General features: G+C 37.6%; 2 protein-coding genes across 6 annotated transcripts in view; one reads left to right on the top strand and one right to left on the bottom strand.

The window, feature by feature from the left end:
- LOC145993979 (uncharacterized) overlaps positions 1-2,061 on the bottom strand; it is an 89,676-nt gene extending 87,615 nt beyond the window's left edge. The window contains exon 1 of one of the 2 annotated variants that reach the window (XM_083130004.1): positions 1,918-2,061. The gene's annotated coding sequence lies outside the window, so the exon portion shown is untranslated. Of the gene's footprint in view, positions 1-1,675; positions 1,690-1,917 lie in introns of those variants that run through there. The other variant, XM_083130006.1, reaches the window with a different exon arrangement.
- A 1,001-nt stretch (positions 2,062-3,062) lies between these two features.
- Positions 3,063-24,425, top strand: part of LOC145993977 (ATP-binding cassette sub-family C member 4-like) — an 87,082-nt gene continuing 65,719 nt past the window's right edge. For 2 of the 4 annotated variants that reach the window (XM_083130003.1, XM_083130000.1), the window contains exons 1-6: positions 3,063-3,213; positions 7,841-7,955; positions 12,271-12,381; positions 13,149-13,283; positions 14,206-14,410; positions 15,905-16,127. In XM_083130003.1, coding sequence (XP_082986129.1) covers positions 7,882-7,955; positions 12,271-12,381; positions 13,149-13,283; positions 14,206-14,410; positions 15,905-16,127 — 748 coding nt within the window. In that variant the 5' untranslated portion in view covers positions 3,063-3,213; positions 7,841-7,881. Of the gene's footprint in view, positions 3,395-7,840; positions 7,956-12,270; positions 12,382-13,148; positions 13,284-14,205; positions 14,411-15,904; positions 16,128-24,425 lie in introns of all 4 variants that reach the window. The other 2 variants (XM_083130002.1, XM_083130001.1) reach the window with 2 other exon arrangements.

Raw genomic sequence — 24,425 nt, 5'->3', positions numbered from 1 at the left:
AGACGAGGAATGCCTACGAGGTTAGGTTAGGTTCCATTAGCACAAATACAAAGAAAAATTAATATTTTCGCTAAGAGACGCGTTACCTTGTCTTGCCTAACATGAAAAAGCTCTCATCCGTGACGTCAGAACACAATGTTGCTAAAGTGTTCTGCGATAAGTGACACCCATTCGGGGAAAATGTTGTGTTCCGTGGAGCCGCTGTTCATATGGTAGGGTTACGTTATGTTAAGAAAACATAGTTCATTTCTTTTTTCTTTTTTTTCTCGATTTCCAAACTCTACCGCCAATTATTACATGCATATTCGTGATTAGGAGTTCACGGTAACGATTAGATAAGCCGGAGACACATTTCTTGAAATGTACAGGAGAAAAGATGAGAAAGTACTTACGGAATTGAGTTCTTGTGGACTTTCTGAAGCTGAGGAAATTGTTTTTCCGAATCATGCAACTCATTTGGCCTATAAGTAAGGTATTTTTCGTCATTCATGCATCTCTGTTGCATGATAGCTCGTGCCACCATTACCGTCGACTACATGAATCAAATGTTCCGTGCGTTTGATTACGTAACCTCCTGTCAGGGCAGCAACCACGCGGTAGTTTTACAAGATGACGTGTGAGCGGGATTTTTTTTTTCCAATTTAATTTTCTATGTTTGCCTAGCCTAACCTTCCGTGAATGGTTTTGGATTAATAACAATCATTTTTCGGTTAATAAGTGTTAGTGTAACAACCACGCGGTAGTTTTACAAGATGACGTGTGAGCGGGTTATTTTTTTCCAATTCAATTTTCTATGTTTGCCTAACCTAACCTTCCGTAAATGGTTTGTGGATCAATTTTTGCTTAAAAACCTTTTGTGAAGTCTGTGCGGCATTTATTGGTTCATAAGTTTGGAAACACTGCACATCAGCTGACGATAGACAACGTGAGTCAAGATTTGCCCGCCGAATTAGCAACGACCAATAAATAATTATAATGTTAAAAATAACGCTTTTTTCATGTAAAAAAAGTGATCCAAAGTTGAAAAATGTTCCGCTATGCATATGAGGTAAGTACAAATGAATTTTATTTGAAAATAAACGAGTTAAATGTGTCTCCGACTTACCTAACTGGTACCAGAGTTCACAATTAGTAAGTAGGCGAAATTTCATAGTAATTGGACAGTGGTCCGGTATTGTAAACTCGTTCCCCAGGTTTGTTCCCACATCACAAGACTGTTGTCTGCAGTACATTGTATACATTCAGTTCACAACCTACACTGCTACGAGAGAATTCGGAATATTTGTTCACAAAAAGGGCAGGGTGAGGGTTAACACTTTCATTCTCTGCCAACGCCCTAAGTTAGGGTCAGGAAATGTCACTGCTAATTAGTGTCTCCAAGCTTCAAACTTACTTCCACAATCGTTCCCTATATTCTAAAGCACTTCCTAACTCGTACAAAACTTGCGAAATATCATTAAACGTTCGGAACCGTTACCAGTTTGACTATTTAATTGGTATGTATTCCTATATGGAGATTTAATTGTATGTATTCCTATATGGAGATTGTTTCTAGCTATGATACTAGTCTAACGCGGGTGTACAGTTCAATGTTCAATGGTCCGAAAATGGAAACCACAATAATTTCAAGTATCAACGTATCAAATTCTAGCTAAACACAGTTATCGTAACTTACGATTTAAATTTGTCCTTTTCAGTCTGTTTCTTCGATGTGCCGTTATTTTAGTTTACAAGAACAAGTTTTAAATACTGGACTTGTCAAGTTTCAAATGTGCTAAATTATCTTTTTTGATAAATAAAGCACGTTTTATCTATTGCATTGCTTGGTTTTATTAATAATATTTACCTAATTTTAAATACGGGTTTCATTTTCCTTTTATTTTAGCGATATTTTTGTTATCTCTTGGGTATACGTACCTTAACGACTCTCCTCACCAAACTTTTTGCTTGCCTTGCCAGTAGTTGTGGTAGCACAGAGATGTTGTACCACAGATTACTCTACTAGTTAGATTTAAAACTTCTATATAAGAAATTCTGTGCAACAAGCACATACACTCTGGAAAAGTTACTAAATTCTCCGTTAGATGGCACCGTGTTTCTTTGCTGCCGTCCATTCTGCCATCTGCTGGACGAGTTTTTAACTGCGTGGTTTTGTCATGTCTCATATGACATTGATGTGCACCGCACGTAGTTATACGGTCAGCCGCCAGAGGGAACCATAAATTGCAAACGGAATCAAAGGAATACATATACGCCTCCGAGCGGACAGTGGTAAAACTAGATGATATGTGAATGTATGACGAATGGAATGGCTACAAATCTGAATACTCCAAAACGATAGTCCATAGTTGCCAAGTTATGACGTGATATTTTCACAAAAAGCGCCGAACACGAGAAAGCATGTATTCATGTATTTTGAATTTTACATGCTTAACAAAGCAAACTTAATTCGAAAATTTTCACCCTTTCAAATATACAAAAAAATTAAGGAAAATACGAGTTAAAACAAATGTAGAATTTCGGCTGATATAGTATTCATACATGAAAGACGTCTTGTCTCAGCTTCCTGAAGATATGAAGGGTAATCTAATCTCATACATCATCATTATATTTCTTCCCTTGGTCGACCGGAACATAGATCGACACCTTAACAAAATGTATTCTCCCTCAACCCATCAATGATTATATTCTAACATGTTTTTTTTTAGTTCTTGGAAATTAATTAACATCATATGCTGTTTAGAAAATTGACAAGGAGATCGTGCTTTCATTTTCACAGTGACCATTGCTGTATTTTATTATTTTCTTCAATTACCTGATAAGAAACTGGCCCAAAAGTAGATTTCGCTTATTTCTCCTTGGTCACATTGGTGATTGATATTATCTAATCAAGGATAATATATAATCCTTGGTTTAATGTGAATCAGGTGGAACCTTGCAACTACATTTTAAAAAACAAAGTGGCAATTTTTCCCCAAAAATTTTGCAGGTTATGAAGACACAGATTATGGCACATCTAAACACAGCAACAAGTCAAGGATGGACTGGTATAGACACAAGAGCTTAATGATTTGGACTCCAAAATCTTCTGTGGAAATGTAGGAAATGCATTACTTGTTTTGTGAGGGTGGAGGTTCTATGTACATTGGTTGGAACAACAAATATAAAAGAAAGTGTATGCTATTTGAAAAAATTTCATAGGTGAAAATTTCTGTAAGTTTTCTTTTTAAAAGCATTCAGATATTATTCACAGTGCTCAAAATGGATAGGGATGCAAGGAGATGATATTGCTCAGCTAGGAAGAATTATCCAAAGCATCTGCCCGACTGCCCCATTGTGCCCATCCAAAAACATTCAGTGCTCGAAGAGGAAATTAGGAAATTCATAGCTTGGGGTATGCTTGGTCAAGTTTGTGGATAGGTGCATGGATCAACATGGAGGAAATGCAATGGGGGATCCTTTATGAAAATTTTTCTTAACTCTTGGGATAGCACCCCTTATACAGTATGTAACATTGTTATTCATACACATAGAATTTCCGAAGAAAAAAAATGTCATATCTACTAGTAAATATAATCATTTTCATATGTACCTGGAAATTAATGTTAATGAAGGTTTCACCAACAAAGCCAATAAATATGTATGTTCAAAGTGTATAAACAGAGCATATGATTTGTGTGAAAAGGGAAAAACATGCTGTTTCATGCAACATTGTTATTCGTACATGCAAGAGTTTCAATCTTCCTCGCATACAGCGCCACCACTATTCAGGTAATTTCGTGCAGTTTGCAACTTTGTAACAAGTTTGAACATGCAGGCACGCTCCCCATCAAGCAGCATGCTGTCGTAGGTATTGCTGTAGGCCTATCGTCTATCTATCAGCATGTTCGAAATGGACAAGCTTGACACCTAGGTGAAGGAACGTAGTTCCGATCTGAAGGATGTTATTATAAATTTGACCCTCAGATGTTATTCGTTAATAAAAATTGGACAACAGTCAATAAATCACACTCCACAGTTCAATACATTGTAAACAAATTTAGAGAGGAAGGTTCAACACAGAATGTTCGGAGAAAAACAAAAGAGAGACAATTGAATAAACGTGATGAATGCTTTATTTTAAAAAGAGTGGGAGAAAACCCCCGACTAAGTGTTCCTCAGTTATGACCATTAGTAGAAAATGTTGATGGCAAGATGATGTCCGGTCAAACTGTTCAATGCACCTTGTGGAAGCATGGATATCATGGCAGAATACCTCAAAAGAGGCCGTATGTAAATAACGTGAATGGCAGGAGTAGACTTTCATTCACGAAAGAGCACATCCACAAGGACCAAGAATTTTGGGATAGTGTCATATGGTCAGACGAGCCCAAGATTAATATATACGGGTCAGATGGGATAAATAGGGTCTGGAGAAAATCAAATAAAGACAATGATCACATATTAACACAGTTCCAACAGTTAAACACATTGATGGGTCATTAATGATTTGGGGCTTTATGTCATCCAAAGGTGTTGGTACCATCCAGTTTATTGATGGTATCATGGATGCATATGTCTATTTAGACATATTGAAGAACAATGTAAAACAGACTGCCCTAAAAATGGACATGCCCTCTATCTACAGATTCCAACAAGACAATGACAGTAAGCATAAGGCGCGAGTTAACATGAATTGGCTAATATGGAATGTGCCCAAACTATTATAAACACCAGCTTAAAGTCCAGACTTAAATCCCATTGACCATTTATGGGCAATTTTGAAGAGGCGAGTCCATAAAGCAGGCGTGAAGTCCAAACAAGAGTTGAAAACTGTTGTGCAAGCCGAGTGGAATAAAATAAGCTCCGAAACATATCGGAAACTGGTTAATTCTATGAAGAACAGGTGTGAAGCAGTAATTAAAGCCAAAGGATATGCATAAAAGTCAGGCGCGGCTCGTGCATAATTTTCCTGGGGTTCACCAAAATTATGAAAAGTGGACTTACCTAAACCTTTTGAGACACTACACGCTTTTGTTCGTAGAGATAGTACTGGGAAAATTATCAAATTTTGGCCGGTAGATTACTGACAAAGTTAATTTGCTTTATGTTCAGATAACAGTGACAGCACCAAGGAGTGTGTGTGTAGGGGGCGATCATTTTAATTTAAGATTTTCGTATGGTATTGTATTTAGGGGTATCTCAGAATTCAGAAAATATTCTCGCGTCAATTTTGCCTCTTCCACTCTTGCCAACTCTTTTCTGGTCCCACCACTGTCAAATTATTGGAACTGGATCCTGAACCTACAGTAAAAAATACAAATCTCTGCCTGCTAAAATGAGTATGTATCAGTAATCGAACCCAAGACCCCTTGATTACAAGATAATTCTTATATAACTATTCGCGACGCCAAGGGTCCCGGGTTCGAATCCCGGTCGGGCTTGGTTGTTTGTGAATGTCCATTCATCAATTTCATCACTCATCCCCATCTTCGCAAATTAGCCAAGAGGCACAAAACGTGAAGTAAAATAAACTAAATCAATCAATCAATCAATTATATAACTATTCGAAAGTATATCGCTAAATCAAAGCGATTAGATTCTATTCTATGCAATATGTTAACTTCTCGCACAGCAACAACTACACTCCTTCCAATACACAATCCACCTCACTTCACTCAACGTATCACTATGCCATATATATTTCAATCACCAGCCATGCACTTCAAAACAAACTAACAAGTATGGAGACAATGACACGTAACAAAGTTAAATGCGCGCGTCCCTTCGAACACCCTCTCGCGCTAGAGTGTAACTGATCGCACGAAACCCAAACAACTTTTTGGTCGTCTTCTGATGTAAGTGCGAAATGCCTTCATTGTTAGGTTAGGCTTAAATAAATAGCAAATATTACATTTTTGGTCAAGCACGGTAAGCCCCGAAAATTGAGTGTATATATTCTAAGACAACTAAACCTAAAAAGCCTAGCATGTCAACGGAAGCATTTAGTCTGACGTAAGAAGACCAAAAGGTTGTTTAAGTCTTGTCCGATAAGCAACCCCTTGCCCTCGCCCTCGCGCTATTTTTTACTTTTTGGCTCCTTCCACCTGAAGTGTTTCCATCTTAAAGATGAAAACTCTGAATGTGTAGGCAAGTTGTTTTCTATCATATTTATCTTATTTGTCCCATCATCTTTACTTCTAGCTTTCGTTCGGTGTTACCTCTACATTTATATTACACCCTCTTCATTAATCTAATAAGTCTTGTAAAATATAAAAATACAAAGAGAATGCCAAATGAATTCAAATTGAAACACATAGTGCAACACTGGAAGAGAGAAGAGCGTGATTCACTCCAACTCGCTGGTGATCCTACGAACTGCGCATGTCCGTTTTGACGAGACGGCCTTCCTCCAGTCTCAGACTGCATGTATTTTCGCCATATGTACGCGTCGAGCTTCTGCTAGCCGTCCTAAGCTTTTAGCATGGTAAGGGTTGGCTTGCGGAGGTTCAGCGGAGGCTTTGCACGAAACGGAACTAGAGGGGAGCTGAGTGGCTCTGGCCCGCGGTTTCTCCTTCTCACTAACAGAATTTGGCACTCTACGCTTATGAACTTCTCAGTTATTGTTTATTTTGTATATTACTGGGGGTTCACTGCACATTTGCGCTATACAGCCAACCGCGCCTGATCAAAGTATTAGAACTGTCAGTCAATTTGCTCTGAATATACTTTTTTATTTTATATTATTAAGTGTACGAATAGAAAAGTTGTACAAAAAATTGCATGTTTCTCTTTCAGTTTCATTTAATTTATTATTGTTATTAGTTATACAGAATTTGGGTAACATTTTATGTTCTTAATGATATTAGTTATTGAATTGTAAAGAAACAATTTCAAAAGAGTGTATGTCCTTTCAGATATTAAAGCATTTTCTTTGAAAATCCGTGTGTACAAATAAGAATGTTACATACTGTATTCCCCACCACTTTGATCACTGCTGATTGTAGTTATAGCCCTGCTGGAAATTTCTACTGTTTACTTATAAATTGTACTCTACTGTGTATCTTGGAAATCTACTGAAACTCAATGGTTTCCTACTGAACACCTTCAGTAGACCTACTGTACATGTTCAGTAGAAGAACTACAAGTGAAATATTCTCTTCAGTATTACTTGTAATATTGTATGTAGTGTGTCTAGCTCAACATGTTGGCTGTAAATATAACTTTTCATTCCTCCTAATTTACAATTTGTTTTTATATCTACTTGAAAATCTAAACACAGTAGATGTTTCAAGACACTTACTGATCTGCTGAAAACAATACAGTAGAAAAACTACAAGTGAAAATAACTTCTTCAGTATTATATTTAATATGTATGTAGTGTGTTTACCTTAAGATGGTGTCTGTAAATATTACATTTCACTCTTCCGTATTAACAATTTTTATTTATACAGTATTTGTTTGAAAATCTGAACACAGTAGATGTTTCAAAACCCCTATAGATCTACTGAAAACAGTAGACAAAATTATCAGCAGAGAGCATTTCTCTAGGGTTAAGAATTTACAACCAGAGGGCAGAATCCTTTGTCATCATCCCTACAAATAACACCATGAAACTAAATTCCACCTCAAAGATGTTATTTAGCTTCAGGAGTCAATGTTTCCCTTTTATAAGATCCTTTATAAAAATCATCTTTATTAGAAGACATAAATCAGAGTACTGGATAGTAAAACAATATGCCATGAAGAGAATCTTTATGCAGTTTCTTGGCATAATAGTGACATATAGCTGAGGAGAAATTAATTTAATATTCATTGTTTTATTTCATGAAATATTGATTATGTATTTCTTTTATTATAGATCTCAACTAGCTTGTGTTTTGAACACTTTTTAAACATGTGATGGATACTAAAAGCCGTTCTGAAAGAAAATGTCCCAGGGAAAAAGCAAACCCAATGTCTGCTGTTGTATTTGCGTAAGAAAAATTTAATTAACCTCTCTCAATAATATAGCCTTTGGTGTTTATTATTTATGTTAGGCTAATTGGGGCTGGACCTACAGCTAAAGATGGGATCTGAACCACTATGTGCTTCTGTTGGGTATCAAACCTGGGGGCCCCTTCATTAAAAGACATCAATGACATTGACCATCGCTCAATGACCATCAAGCAGGTCCCTTGGTTATAAATTTTGCACAACCTGACCTACTTGTAGCATATGAATATGGTTAAGGGAATGGTACCTGTGCTGACACCCCTTCCAGTTAAATTAGGGCATCAGAGCTCACATTTGCTTAAACAATTGCAATGAATGATAGATGCATTCATCTGTCATTGAATTTAATTGGTGCATACTTAAAATTGTATAATGACTGTCATGGTGCTGCTGAAGGTTGTGCAATTTTGATCTGATTTGGCATACTCTGGCATGTACAGAGTTATTATAAATGATGGACCCATTTTCAAAACGTCATAGGTAGGGAAGTACAGATCCAAATTGAACAAGCTATATACCAATGGAAAGAGGAAGGTTCAATGTTTCTGGCGGGCAGCGGCCGGCGGGCTGTGGTGGTTGCGGAAGCGGCCGGTAGAGTTTGCGAGAGGACCCACTCTGTCAGTTGTGAGCGAGATGGTGACCTTGGCTACCGCGTCGATGTTTGCTTTGCAGCCAATGGTGGCCACATTGAACATTTATAACAGTTAAAAACATTGTGGTAACAAACTTTGAACCTTCCTCTTTCCATTGGTATATAGCTTGTTCACTTTGGATTTGTACCTCAATAAATATGATATTTTGAAAATGGGTCCATCATTTATAATAACCCTGTATAATACTATTGGTATTATTAGAGAATATGAGTGACTTTCCATTGAATCTTGGAGTGGTGCAGCCATAGGGATAGATTTTCAAACTGAAGCCTCATCTGACACTTAACATGTCAACTACTGACTCCTTGTAAGAGATTAGGAAAAAAGAAATGAATGAACTTTTGACTTTCTTTAATCTTATAGATTAGAGAAGAAACATGCAAAGTATGTTATATTGAGCCACGTGGACACTTTTTCCGAAACACTCTTGTTGTCTTCTTTACAGCAGAGGTGCTTTCCACATTGCAAGAAAACTTCATGATCTCCCTTGCATATGACCATAAAGCTCTTCCTTGTCAAAAGCCTAAAAGAACTACAAACACAAATCCCAGAACACCTACAAACACATGTATTCTATCTTGAGCCACATACGGGAGAAAGCCATAGCATGCAGAGGCCATGACCTTTTCAAGGGGGATGCAGTGAACTTTAGCAACTGAGGTGGCTGGTTTTGACAATATGGTTGGTTTTCACTGCCACTGTCGCATGCTCTTTTGGTAGGAACCCAGTAGGGTTATACCACTTGCCATATGGTAGTGCCTTTCCCTTACATGAATTGTAAAATAATATGTGCAAGTCCAATCGTCCATAGTTGGTTAACGAGAAATTTTAAATTATCATCAGTATATTAATAAAGGTAACAACGCTTATGTCAGTAGCGTATCCTGAAAATTTGTCCTGGTCTACCACAACAATTCTTAATAATAATAATAATAATAATAACAACCCATGTTGCAGCAGCCCGTGAAGGCCAGGGCTGCTTACCTACCAACTGCTGGCCTCACTCTCGCCTGCCGAGGTGGGAGACCATCCAACCAGTTATGGAGTGACATGTGATCACCACGAGGAACACCAGTCGTTGTTGTAGGCTTGCCATGACTGGGTTACGCTACTAATTTGTAGCTCCCCAATTTCCTTCACCATAGTAGATGGCCATGGGTCCCATACAGAGGCCGAAATCTCAGGAGAAAAGTTGTTATGCTTCCCCAAGAAGACTCGAACCTGCGGGCATCCTGTAGCCAGGGCTCAAAGCATGATGCCTTAGACTGCACAGCCATGGTGCGAGACTGCAACAATTCTTATTTAAAATGAAACAATGCTGAAGGCATGCATGTGAAACAATAGCAGAAGTCTGACACTCCAAATTTTAAGCAATAAATTTTGATATTTTCATTCTCCACCTTTGTCATCAGAAAGGCATGATGGGGAACGATCAGTGGCTTATATGTAAACCAGCCTTCAAGTTATTTATATAATTTACTTAAACTCTGGTTTAGAAATTTGTTTTAATAGTCTGCATAATATATAATCAGCAGTTACCCATACATTAAAGCTGAGTTCCAGATTCGATACCCAGTGGAGGCACATAGTGTTTTGGATCCCACTTTAAACTATAGGTCCATTCCCAATTAGCCTTACTGTGCATAAAGTGGACTTAAAACACCAAGTCAATCAACCATATATTAATGCTAAATGTATAAAAATATATGAAAAACGTTGGTTTACTGGTGGTAAATGTGGTAATATGGAAAATACACCACTAACTTACTTTGCAGAACAGTTAACTCCGCGTTGGTCGCACACGGTCTCTCGTTCTGGGTGTGTGATTTTTACATCGTTATTTATCAATGATTGTTTTGTCATCACACTCCCTCTGTCTAGCTGAGTTTCTAACCTTAATCTTTTACCCCACGATTTTGTTTTCAGTGTTAGTAAGATATCTGAGCCGCTATGGAGGGTTCGTTGAAGCCAGTTGCTGTCTGAGTCTATGCGTGGCTATAGGCATACCTAGTTTTTACTGAAAATCCAATATGCCGATCCATGCCCGATTAATGAAGAGTGCCTTTTTATAATTTTATATAATTTCAATTTTGGAAATTTTGTAGAATCTCAATTGTTGAAAGAAAATATCTAATCTAAATAATTGAGGATTTGGCATTTTAGACCATCAATTTGGCATATTTTAAAAACACGGTCTCTGAGACCATGCGCGACTATCGACGTAACTTTTCTCGCGTGACCCACAAAGAGCTAAGAAGTTCAACAGACGAAGGATCTTCCAAAGTTGCATATTCCAACCTAGCCACGTGTTACAGAATTCTCCCACTCCCTTGTTTACAATCAGATTGTTTCTTTATAACTTAAAGTTCGACAACATATTTAAATAGCAAGAGGCTGAAGCAAATTATAAAATCATATCACTCAAGGAAATGCTCTCTGGCAGGCCTTAAGGCAAATTGGTAGATTTTTTCTAGACCTATCATCTTAACATATCAACAAAATAAAAAGAAATACTTTATAATTTGTTGCTTATATATAGCATTTGCTGACAATGAAATAATGTTCATTTAAGCTATAATATTATGGGCAGATATTTGGAGGAAGGCGGAGGGGGTGCTTGCCCCCTTAAAGCATCCCAAAACTAATAAGTCTCAATCACTCCATTCCCCTTTGATGCCTAAAAAGACTAAACGCACGGCCATGAAAATTAGCAGCTGGGCAGAATTGCGCTGGTGTCACATATGGGAGAAGGAAAGTGAGAACGGGACAAAAGTTGCTGGTTCCTGCACACTGTGTGGCAACGTCAAATGGGCTGCATTGCCTATTTCGAGCATCAAACCGAACTCCATCCGGGGCACTTTCCAGTCCCATTCGATACAGAGCTGGTGATTGTGTGAATTGAAAATTCATTACAGGCCCATGATGGAGTCCCATATCTACAGAGCATTCCCTGACATTCGCTACGAGACTCGGCGACAAATTGCCTGGCATCAGCGCTTATCTTTCCCGGTAAACGGGTCAGCGACAGTCACTAGAGTCGGCTATTAAAATTACAGTTTTCATATTGTGTAACCTAACCTTGGCTACAGAAGGTGTTGAAAATGATGTCCCTCTGCTGCAACACATTCCTGGCATCTCCGAAGGAAATTGGCATTTACATGTGCAAGTTCGTCTACTGTAATTCTCCCGATTTTCCGTACAATACTCTCTTTTAACTCACGGATGGTGTGCGAATTGTCTTTGTATACTTTATTTCCCCATTTTTCTTTTCACTTTTATTCAGAACTGACCCTGTTACTCTAAACTTTTTTACGAGGTTTAATATAAGCGACTGTCGCGGACCCGTTCACCGGGAAAGACAAGCGCTGATGCCGGGCCGCTTGCTGCCAAGTCTCATAGCGAATGTCAGGGAATGCTCTGTACATGCCGGATTGCTCTTAAACCTCCAAACACTGAGGGTTGTTCTCCTACGTGGCAACAGTGTGAACATCTGCCAACCATCTAATTTCATGGCCATGCATCTAGGTCATCCTTCTGCTGCAAGAAGTTGAAAATGACCAATGAACATTGTGGAAAGGCATCCAAACTGCAGGATAAAAATTTCATTCATTTATTTATTGAATCTATTAATTCTTAATTCTAGATGGACTGTGGAAGTGTTCAGAGAAGGATTCAAAAAGGACTTACAAGAGAGCGATCTGTACAAAGCACTTCCTCAACATGAATCAGCATTTCTTGGAGACAAATTAGAGAAGTACGTAAAAGCAATAGCTGTGCCAGGCAACAAAGCAAGTGTTGAGTTTTAACCAATTTATAACGATTTGGTTTTAATACTTAATTGTTTAATTATTTTATTAAGAAATTAATGTCATTCATAAAACAGTGATTGGGAGTAACAAGATCCTTTTACAGTTACCACTTTTCATTATTTTGTGTAGCCAAATTATTAGCACTTTCACCTTTGGTGCGAGTGGTCCCGGGTTCAATTCATGATCGGAGTCCCCAAAATTTTGGTCTTGACCCAGTGTCATGAGAATAATTGGGATGCTACTTGAAGAGAAGAAGTATCGGGCTCTGGTGTCAAAAACCAGAAAGCAGCAGCAATGGGACTCGGTGCACTGACCACGTGGCACCCAATTAAAAGCTGCTCTGACGTGTCCTTTTCTTTTTTAACAATAATGAATAAAATTAACATTTGCTAAAAATATATATAAATAAAACAAAATCTCAAATTCAGAACTCCAAGCTTCAGTCTGCACAAATGAACTTTCAGAACAGAATGTGTCAAGCAGCTGAAGAGTTCATAGTAGTAGTAGTAGTTTTATTGTGTATGAAAAATTTTGTGGTTTCCACATTGCTAATTTGATAATTTTTCCGATGTATTTATTGTTATCATTATCATTGTTAAATGTGCACTTCATTACGTTATTTTTCATTGTCGACATTAAGGTGGAAAATGCATTCACAACTATTTTCAAATAAATAAATAAATAAGTATAGATTGTTTTTATCTACTTTCAGGAGATGGAATCAGCAGTTACATAAGGCAAAGAAAAAACGTAAGACACCTAGTCTTTTTAAGGCAATTGTGAGAACTTTCGGTCCACATTTTGCTTTCTATGGAATCTTCCTTTTCACATACGGATGTATAGTGAGGTAAATTTGGTAACTTAGATTTACAGTCATTGTTATATGCTACGGATACCTGTACAATTTATATTATTGACCTGATATTTCCTGTCGCATTGTACAGGATCCGCCAGTGAATCGAGTGATTTTTAAGTTTTAACACAAAATTTAAAGTATTGGATATAATGATACAGTTCCATTTATAAGGAAGTACATATCTTAGCATTTGCAGAAACAAAACATAACACATCATTCCACTGAAAACATTACTTAAATATTACATCCTCAAGTTGCCCTCCATTATGCAACATTCACTCAGCAAGCCGATCGCAAACACTACTCATGGACCTACGTAATACATCTGTGGGGTGGGAACAGTTTTAACACTACTACCTTTCTTCTTAACAGTTGAACCAGTCTCTTCAAAGTGTCTTAGACACATTTTTATGACATGAGCTGATGGCTTTACTGTTTTGATGATGAAATTGCGAAATTCACGTTGGGAAGCATAAGCTATCTTTGTTCTTATAAAATGCTTTTACGGCTAATGCATGCTGTGCACCAGTCCACAACTCCATTTCAAACTAAATGCCTTCTTGCCCACGCCACCTGGTGGTATCATTTCCCTTCCATGCTCATGCTAAAAATAGAAAACACTGTTGCCAAATTGCCTGATTCACTGGCAGATCCTGTAGAAAAGTAGGAGATCGAAACTTACTTTCCTAAGTAAGGCATGATACGTTGTACTTCACATTACAGTGTTCAAGATTTATGTTTAATTCAGTACATATTATAAACAAATTATGAAACAAAGCAGCTGCACTGTATAGAAAATGTTTTCACTATATACTTTCTAATGCATGTGTGTAAAAATATTCATTTTTCAAATCTTTTTTTATTTAAAGATGTAATTTAATGTGAGCACGATTATGTTCTTCCTTCACCTTAGGATAACCCAGCCAATATTCCTTGGGATGTTAATAGACTACTTTGCACCAAATAATAATATGAACACTGAAGATGCATATCTTGCTGCTGGTGGTGTAATATTATGTTCAGCAATCAGCATCTTATTGGTGCATCCAACAAGTCTTGGGCTAGCCCATACTGGGATGAAGATAAGGGTGGCTTGCTGTTCTTTAATTTATAGAAAGGTAATTTTTATATTTACTGTAATAAACAATAGTGGTAGAGTGGTTAGCACAGCATGTTGATATGCTATAGGTCCCGAGTTTGAATCCCAGACTGGGCTGGGTGTTTTTTTTTTATTTCATGAGCGCCAATTCATCATTATATCTTCACTCATCATCATCATCATCGCAATTAGCCAAAAGCAACATAAAGTAACCTAATTCAATCAATCAATCAATGATCTTGTGGTGTTTATAATCACTGTAAGCAAATAAAATCAGTAAATCAAATTATGTATGTAGCAGGTGCCAACTTTTTGTTATAATAATAGTAATAATAATAATAGCAGCAGCAAAAGAAGAAGTACCAGTAGTAAATTTCACAACTTATTTTCAAAATCTTTTAAATTTATAGGAAAATTTTAGCTTTGAAGTTTACGTTCTATGAATTAGCACATAACAATCTCAATTTTGTAAATTTCGAAAGCTCTTGTTGATTTCTTGAATTGAATGGTAGTATATGAAAGAACATGAATATCTGGCCTGCTTTCTGAATTTTACACTAATTTTTCCCATTTTCTTTTTCTGCTATCAACTATCAAATTAATAAATTACCCCCCTCTAATTTGCAATGAATTAAGCCAATTTCATGGGGAATTTGATTCCCCTCCCCCAGTTCACTTAACTTTCAAGATCCTGACGTTTGTGTTTTGTTGACATTGTTCGCTCCTGTCATGTATCTGACATTTTCTTTAGGAAATCTAGGTCAAATATAAAGGCGATGAATTCTATATTGGCTATATCATCATTTTGCCACAGTTTTACATTTAAGTAGGGCTCCTGAATAGCCAAATGTTTAGTGCTCTCACCTTTGGTGCAAATGGTCTCAGATTTGATTCCAGGTGGGAGCCCCAAAAAGTTCAGCATTGACCCAGCATCTTAAGTACAATTGGGGAGCTACTTGAGAAAGTAGCGGGCTCAAGTCACAAAAGCCAGAAAACAGCAGTTAAGTGATTCAATGTGCTGACCACGTGTTACCCAATGAAAAAGCCACCTTTAGAGGGTTGTTGTGGCATGGAGTTTAATTTAGAGATTACTTTAAAATTTTCATTGCAGTTAATTACAATATAAAAATATTTGTCATGTAATCACAAATTCCACTTCTCCCGACAATGCTGTTTGAAAGATAAGGAAATTTATTTTGCATATTTTCCAGGATATTTATTCTCTAAAAGTATTGTCGAGCCAAGATACCAAAACTCCAGAAAAGTGTTAGCTGATATTGGTGATTAATTTCCAACCAATATTTTCAGATGCTGATGCATCACTATTGGCTCGAAGCCAGTTACAATGCAATATGTATACATGAATTTTAGATTCTTAAAAATGTGCAAGTATTCCTAATTTGTGCCAGTTCAGTGTTTTCTGCACACAGCCTTAGAATTTTTATTAGTAGTTTCTGTTTTGTATTAGGAACAAAGCTTTTCAAAATATCTATCTTTTTGTTTTTCTTGACAGGCATTGCATTTAAACAGAAGTGCCTTAGGTCAGGCAACTGTTGGACAGATTGTCAATTTATTATCAAATGATGTCAATAGGTTTGACCAGGCTGTGCTTTTGTTACATTACATGTGGATTGGTCCATTGCAGACTGCCATCACAACTTACTTTCTTTGGAAAATAGTTGGCGCATCTTCATTGGCGGGCGTGATGTTGGTGTTGCTTTCAGTACCTTTTCAGGGTAAGTTCCTACATTTTCCCTAAATTGTACACTTTAATGGATTCATATTATTCCTGAGTGGTTATGTGATCAAATTGCTTGAACAAACAATTCTAATGCTATTGTCTGCGTTTCTATCATCAACCATAATTAGAAAAAAACAAGAATGGGGAGTGAGAGGTAGGAATTGGTGGGTTTCAATTCTGCAATTTGAGTATTGAATTCATAGATTAGGTAAATAAATCCAAGATTTTGGGCCAACATGAACAACTTCAGTAGCACCAAAAGGTTCAGATTTTGAGTAGCAAGGCCAGGATTTGGGATTTGGAAAGCAATTCAAAGATTCAAGATTTGAGTACCTAATACAAAATTTAGACTGCAATTCCAGAATTTGGAATTTGATTAGGAACTCAAAGATTCACGACTCCAGTAGCTACTTAAGTGTAGAGTGACTAGCCACTTAAGGTTGTATGTATGTGTCTTAGTAGTGTAAACTAGAAATACGTATGGGTAACCAGATAAAATGTTGCTGCTAGAAAAAAACAACTCTTTAAAGTAACATTTACTGTATCAAGGTTAAGGATTTGAGTAGCAAATTCAAAGATCCCCCCCCCCCCACAACACACACACTACAAACGCCCCTAGGAAAGATAATGGTGGAGTGTTAATATAAGGTAAAAAAGGTAAAGTCTTCCCCTGTGCTTAGCACCATGCCATGAAGGCATATAGGGGGTGCGGGGGTAACGCCCCACACTTTCTTGATCCGGTCGTGAGTGGGTGTGATCAGCACCATGCCCCTGACTGCCTTTACCCCCCAGGGTTTCCCCCAGGTATCCATGTTATTTGACGTTGGGTGGGCCCCGGGACCACTTCCAACGTAAGAAATTTTCCCAGATTTGAACCGGCCGGGAATCGAACCCGGACCAAAGATCCCGATCTCAGTGGTGTGTTGAAACCAGTACACAGGCAGTTTTCCTTATCTCATAGTGATGGAAAGGCTTGCAGGTAATGTACAACCATTGAAGGTAGCAATCAGTGGTGTGTGTTGGTCTTGCCAGAACATACAAGGGCATTTAAACACTTATCAAATTACTAAATTTTCCTCCCAGAGTTCAAAAATGTTTTCAAAGCTTTTACAAGCTGACAGCATTATTACTATGCCATCTGGGTACTGGCGTATGCAGAGGAGGGGGGAGGTGATGGGCTACAGCCCCCCCCTCCAATTCAGAAAATCAACATTTTCAAATAAAAGCAGTGAAGAATTGGGGAAAACCAGAGTTGTGTGCACCTGTGCATCTGGTAGGCCCTCTGAGAGTGCTAGACAACCAGATCCTTATTTATGACCGAAGGATAAGAAACATTTTCAAGTGCCAAAGAGACAATTGTGATCCTGTTTCCTGGTCCTGTTTAGCATTAGCTTCATATTTAAACTCCTGTAGCAAATCTTGGATTTAGGATGTGGGCAGGAAAACTAGATTTTAAATCCCAAAGGATATGAGTTTGAATGTTCTTCAAATGAGAAGAGATGGTCAATTTACTAATTAATTAATCATATTGCTTCTTCCTCATATTTTGCAGTTATGGTCTTCGCATCATTCATTCAACAAGGATACAGTTCCATCTGTTTGAGTATAGGAACTTACTTTATTAAAACTGAACATAAAATATTTTGTATATTTGCCACCTCTCGAATTGGTCATCATATACTGCTGTACTGCATTCAAAACATAAATTCTTAGATTTGTGGATGTTTGCTTGAGCCTTGGTAGGGAGGGTGCTCAGGTGTTTAACATGGGAACAGTGTAATAGCTGAGAAGGGATCCTTTGTATAAATTTTTCTAGCTGGGGAAATGCAATATCCTAGCATTACGGCCCAACCCAATGGCACAGTGGTAACATTGTCATCTTGTAACCAAGAGGTCCCAGGTTCGATACCCAGTGGGGGCAGATAGTGGTTTGGATCCCACTTTAAACCCCACTTTAAACTGTAGGTCCAGTCCCGATTAGCCTTACTGTGCATAAAGTGGACTTAAAACACCAAATCAACCAACCTAGCATTAGGGTGTCTTTTTCCCAGACAAGTCCTACATTTCAGTCTTATGTCTGGCATTCCGGAGGAATTTGAAAATAATCATAAATGTCCTTCATTTTGAGCATCATGTAATTTGAATTAGGAAAATATGTATTTCAGTTGAACAAAGAGAAATCATGGAATTACAAGTCTATGAACTGCACTCCCAACCCCAATAGCGAAATTTATTTTGACTGAGACTTGGAAAAAATCTGTGCTGTGCTTGAGCTAAGACTGAAGCTATTATCAACAAATTTTTGATTCTGTTGATACCACTGTTCAATGCCTGAGCGGAATTTCTTGCTTTGGGATTTATGCCGTTGGAATCGAAGTAATCCTACAAGGTATTTCCTATTCATTTTCAGTTATTGAACTGAAACCAGCCTAAATGAAACTGGAGCCATTTCAAGTTATGTTAAGGATATTATGTTTTATAATGTTAATTGCTGAATATTTGTTTGCCATTCCAGTCATAAAGCAAATTTTGATTCAGTATTTTCTTTAATGTCAGCACAATAGACTGATTGGAGAAAGAAATTTCTCATAAAGTCTGTAAGAAGTTTGGTACTCGTTACAATTTGTTTGTTTGTTGTATTTGGTGTTTTAAGCTTTATGCACAGTAAGGCTAATCGAGGCTGGACCTACAGTTTAAAGCGGAATCCAAATCACTATATCTGCCTCCACTGGGTATGAAACCTGTACCCCGGTACTTGTTACTGTAGTGTTAGCCGTGCTAGCTGGAGCAAGTGATAAGCGAGGTATACTAGTGTGGGTCGGAGGATGTACTGTCCCAGGCACTGGCATAGTGCAGCTTTGATTGCCTAGGTGGCAGCACCTTACACAACATCCCCATTCTTTATTGAAGCTATGTTTGTTTGCATATGCTACATAAATGTTACATCTTATTACAAAACATTTTGAACAAAGTTTCTGACTCTTAATTCAAATTGAAGAACAGTAATCTTTTAACCAAAATATGAAAATTGCACATTTAACTATTTTATCCATAACCATTAACAAAGAACAAATAATATTTTAACCTACGTAATCCTTCATCCATCCTGGAGGGGTTCTTTCCCTTCGAGGATGCATATACACCAAACTCTCAGCTTCTACCTTATTTTCTTTATTATTATCTCGTCCTGGTGTAGTTGGAGTTATTCTGGGCTGAGCCCTTTCAGGAAATGTAATATCATCCCTGTTCATTACCTGAGGAGCAGGTATGACGAGCCATCTATTTCGACGATAAGTCCCTCTATTCGTTTGTATTAAGTATGATCTAGGATATTTCAATTTAGTTTTAACTGTACCATATTGTTTTAAACCCTTGACCCAGATCCTCTCACCTGCCTTTAGGTCTCTTAAATATCTAACTCTGTGCCTTTTGTTGTAATTGTCAGCTTGTTTGTTCCTTAAATTCTTATTCTTGTACAAAATTTGGCTACGATTCAACACTTTTGGTAGTAATTTTACAGGTAACATCGGTAAATCTGATCTTAATTTCCTCTTCAGAAATAATTCTGCAGGAGAATAACCATTCGCTAATGGAGTATTCCTATATGCAAGCAAACCTTTATATATGTCATCATTCTTCATTAACAAATGTTTAGCAATTTTAACAGTAGCTTCCACTTGTACTTGAGACTGACTATAATATGGCGAACCTGTCTGGTGAATAAAGTTATACTCCTTAGCAAAACAGCGAAATTTGTACTGAAACTGCGGTCCATTATCAGATCTAATTACATTACAAACACCATATTTAGCAAACATTTGCTTCATTTTTGTGATTATCACATCTTCAGTCATTTGTTTCTACGGAAATATCTCAAAAAACTTTGAATAGTAATCTGTGGCAATAAGGTACCATACACTTTTACATTTAAACAAATCTACTCCCACCTGTTGCCATTGTTCATCAGGTAAACTTTCCATTAAAAATTGTTCTTTACAGTTACCTCTCATTTCAATACATTGAGAGCAGTTTTTCACTAAAGCATCAAGTTGTGAACTAAGCCCTATCCACCATACTGACTGTGTTCGACGTCTGCATTTCGTTATACCCTGATGACCTTGGTGTATGAATTTTAAAACCTCCTGTTGCAGTAAACCTGGTATTACAATACAAGAACCTTTTAACAATATATCATGTATTATTGAGAAATCTAATTTACATTGATAGTAAGGTAACAGTTTAACTGCAATTTTACTTTTCTCAGGTCAACCATTCAAAGTATAGTACTTAAGTTTCTTGCATATGTTATCATTTACTTGACACTGTTTAATTTTGTCTAAGTAATAATCTTTCACAGGACAGTGTTGAATAACAAAATTTACAAAAGCATGAACTTCTTCACCTAATTCCTCTCTCTCCCAGCCATCAATAGGATTTCTGGACAGAAAATCTGCTAAAATAAGTTCACGGCCTGGTACATAATTAACTGTATAGTCATACCTCATTAACCTTATTCTAAATCTTTGCAATCTAGGAGTTAATTCATCAATGTTCTTAGAACCTAAAATCTGAATTAATGGTTTATGATCAGTTTCCAAATTCACTTTTAGACCTTAAACATATCCTGAAATTTTTTTCATAGCCCACGATAAAGCTAAAGCTTCCTTTCCAATCTGTGCATACCTTTGTTTAGTAGGTGTTAATTTTCTAGAAACATAAGCAACGATTTCTCTTTTTGCACCTTTCATTTGAAATAACGCAGCACCTATGCCATATGAAGATGAATCTGCACTAACAATGCACTGTTTACTAGGATCAAAATATGCTAATGTTGGGGTTGTAGTTAGAGCTTGCTGTAACATTTTGTAACTACATTCTTGTTCTGCACCCCATGAAAACTCTACACCATCTTTAAGCAAACCAGTTAAAGGTGCTAAAATATCTGATTTATTTGGATTTATTATTTCTGCTTTCAGTTTATTTAAGACTCTTTTAAGACCTTCATTATGTTCTTCTATAGTACTCCCAAAACACAATATGTCATCTACATGAACAATTACATTTTTTCACCTTGCAATAACATGGAAATTTGTGTTTTGAAACACTCCAGAGCACAAGAAATCCAAATGGCATTCGCAAAAATTTGAATAATCCAAATGGACAAATGAAGGTAGTTAACAGTTGACTGTTTTCATCTAATTTTACTTGATAAAACGAAGTATGTAAATCAATTTTACTGAAATACCTTGCTCCCTTTAATTGTGCAAGAGTTGATTCTACTTTTGGCATTGCAAAATGTGGCCTTAACACCCACTCATTTAACTTTGTATAATCACAACCTTATTACCTTTAGGCACACACACAATAGGACTAACCCAGTCTGTTCCTTCTTCTACTGGTTCAATTATTTTCAGTTTTTTCAAACGGTTCATCTCTACTTCTAGTTTCTTCAACATTGGTATGGGTACTACTCTTGGAACAACCTGTACATATGGTTTTGCATTAGGTTTCATAGCAATAGAAACTGTTTATTTAAATTGAAACAATTTACAATATTCTGGTGAATTAATATCAACTTTTGTGAAAGATCATAGGTCTTTTTGCAGATTATTTACATTTAGAATTTCTAAAGCAGTGACTGCATTTCGACCAAGCAATGTTTTTGTAACCCTTCTACTACATATACCCTTGTACAAAATTCTTTGCCTTTAAAGGATAATGTAAAATTCGTAGTACCTAACACCTTCAATTGTGTACCATCAGGTCTTTTAAGGCCCGACTGCTTTGCATTTACATTACTCAACATGTTTGGAAATAACACTTTATCAGGTACACATACACAATCAGCACCTGTATCAATCAAAAAATTAACATTATCGCCAAGTTCCTTAATGAAAATTGAACGATACCAACTGAATTCTGAAATTAGAAGTAGAACCTTTAATATTTCCTACAAAATTATCTTCCACACTCGATTTTTCATTAGTGTTTTGTTCATTCACATTACCAAATTCAAAATGATTATTGTTTTTGTGTTTTTCTTCCTACAAACTCGAAAAAAATGTCCTACTTTTTTACAGTACCTGCACGCCACTGTTCTAGCTGGGCAATCCTCCAATTTTGGGTGAAATTGTCCTCCAAAGAAGGGACAATACTTCGGTTTTTCAAAGTTTGTGTTGTACTTACTCCGAGCCGGTCTATGCAGATCCGTGATAAACATGTCAGCTGGTTTCCCCACATTTTGCACTCTAACCTTTTGAGTCCCAAGGCCATTTTTACATGTAACCACCTTGGTCCCGAGCCGATTTTGAGGAAAATCAGAGTTTAAATTAAATGAGTGTAGCTTGGAGGATAATTGCCCTAGAGAGATGAGTGATATACCGTTGTATGCGGAATGAACCACAGATTCAGACTATATGAAATTTATGCAAATTCGACGTACACTATCTGGCCATTCGTCACCGGACACCCCACCAAAGGCATGTGGAAGCATCATGGTGTGGTCATGTTTCTCCTGGTATGGTCTTGGTCCCCTTGTGTTAGTGCGTGGAAACATGAATGCAGATGCATACCTAACGATCCTGGACAATTCTGCGCTACCGACATTGTGGGCACAATTCGGTAGTGGTCCTTATCTGTTTCAGCACGACAATGCCCCATGTCATACGGCAGGTGTGATCAACACGTGGTTCGAGGATATGGGTGTGCAAAAACTTGATTGGCCCGCCCAAAGTCCTGATCTCAACCTGAATGAGCATCTTTGGGACGAGTTGGAGCGCCGGTTGAGAGCCAGGCCACACCCCCCAAAAAACACTAAAGAGTTGTTCGCCGCTTTGCAAGAGGAATGGAGCAGGATTCCCGTCGAAACCTATCGCAATTTGGTGGACAGTCTTCCTCAGAGGGTTGTGGCTGTACTTGCTGCGAAAGGTGGCCCCACACGATACTGACGGACGCCTGAAACCGGATTAAAGTACTCGTTCCAGGTGTCCGGTGACGAATGGCCAGATAGTGTATATGGGGTGGGCTTGAGGGGGCTAACTCAAAATTCCAAATTTTTTGGGGAAAAAAATGGGGTCCCCCCTTCTCCCCAAGGAAAAAGTACATGACAGTGTCGACATGCACATGGAAATGATCGCTGACATGTAAGGAACACAAAAATATTTGCATTATTATCATATGACCAATGTAACGTGAGTTGTACCCCCAAAAGGAATGGTCGGCATGCCACTGATTCAAGCTTCAAAATGCAGTAGTACCTTGAAATGACTTTAGCTCAGAGACTATTTGCCCTGGAGATATGAACGATGTACCGTTGTACGCAGAATGAATCACAGATTCAGACGATATATAATTTATGCACATTCGGCATACATATGGAGGGGGAAAGGGGGAAATCCCCTGAAAAATACTTTTTTAAAAAATGGGGTTTCCCCCCGCTCCCTGAAAAAAAGGATGTCGAAATGCACAAAATGCAAAATTTATGCAAATTCGGCGTATATATGGAGGGGGAAGGGAGGAAACCCCCAAAAAACACGTAGATGACAAAAAAGTCCTTGGAAGTCTGTCACTTCACTCAAAAAATATCCTCGCACTTGGGCACAAAAACGACACACCTACGCACAACTTTCACGGACGAAAAGCTAGAACGCAGTGAAAAATGAGTGCTCAAAAACAAAGGTATCCTTCAGCGAGCCTCGAAATTCCATTCTCACAACGCAGATTCAACAACCAGTCTTCCCCCTCCCCACACCCCCACCCCCTGCTTGCACCCGCATGGAAAACTTTCATTTTGACATCGGATACTGATAAACAAGCTTCCTTCGAATGCAGTTACCAGGCAGGAGTGAAAAGCATTGCTTTAGAACAACAAAGCTGGTCTTCCTTTGTCGGTAAAAATTTTCCCTTGAAAAGAGACGCAAAAGAGAAGTCCCTTTTCCCGCCTTTTCACCTCCATTTTCAAGAAGAAAAAAAAAGTGCAAGAAACATTTCTGTTAAATACATGTGTTAGGAACAATATATATAAAAAGAATCGAAATTCTAGTCAAAAATGGAAAAGTTATAACGTAAAAACTACGACCTTGACACAGTGTCTCAATCGAGATGCTTGGGACCGTGAGGGTTACATTTTGGTATCTTGACCGAGATGCTTGGGACCCAAAAGGTTTAAACTTATATCGTTCAAAACTTATGTTATGATGTGGCAGAAGCACAGAATCGAACTTGTTCATCAAGTCACTCACTGAAAGTGGTTCCGGGAAACGCAACAAATATTCCTCAATTTGTGAACCCATTA

Source organism: Lepisma saccharinum, chromosome 10 (genome assembly GCF_977018435.1).
Source record: "Lepisma saccharinum chromosome 10, izLepSacc3.1, whole genome shotgun sequence".
In the NCBI taxonomy this organism is placed as follows: Eukaryota; Metazoa; Arthropoda; class Insecta; order Zygentoma; family Lepismatidae; genus Lepisma; species Lepisma saccharinum.
This window is presented reverse-complemented; position numbering and strand designations above follow the sequence as displayed.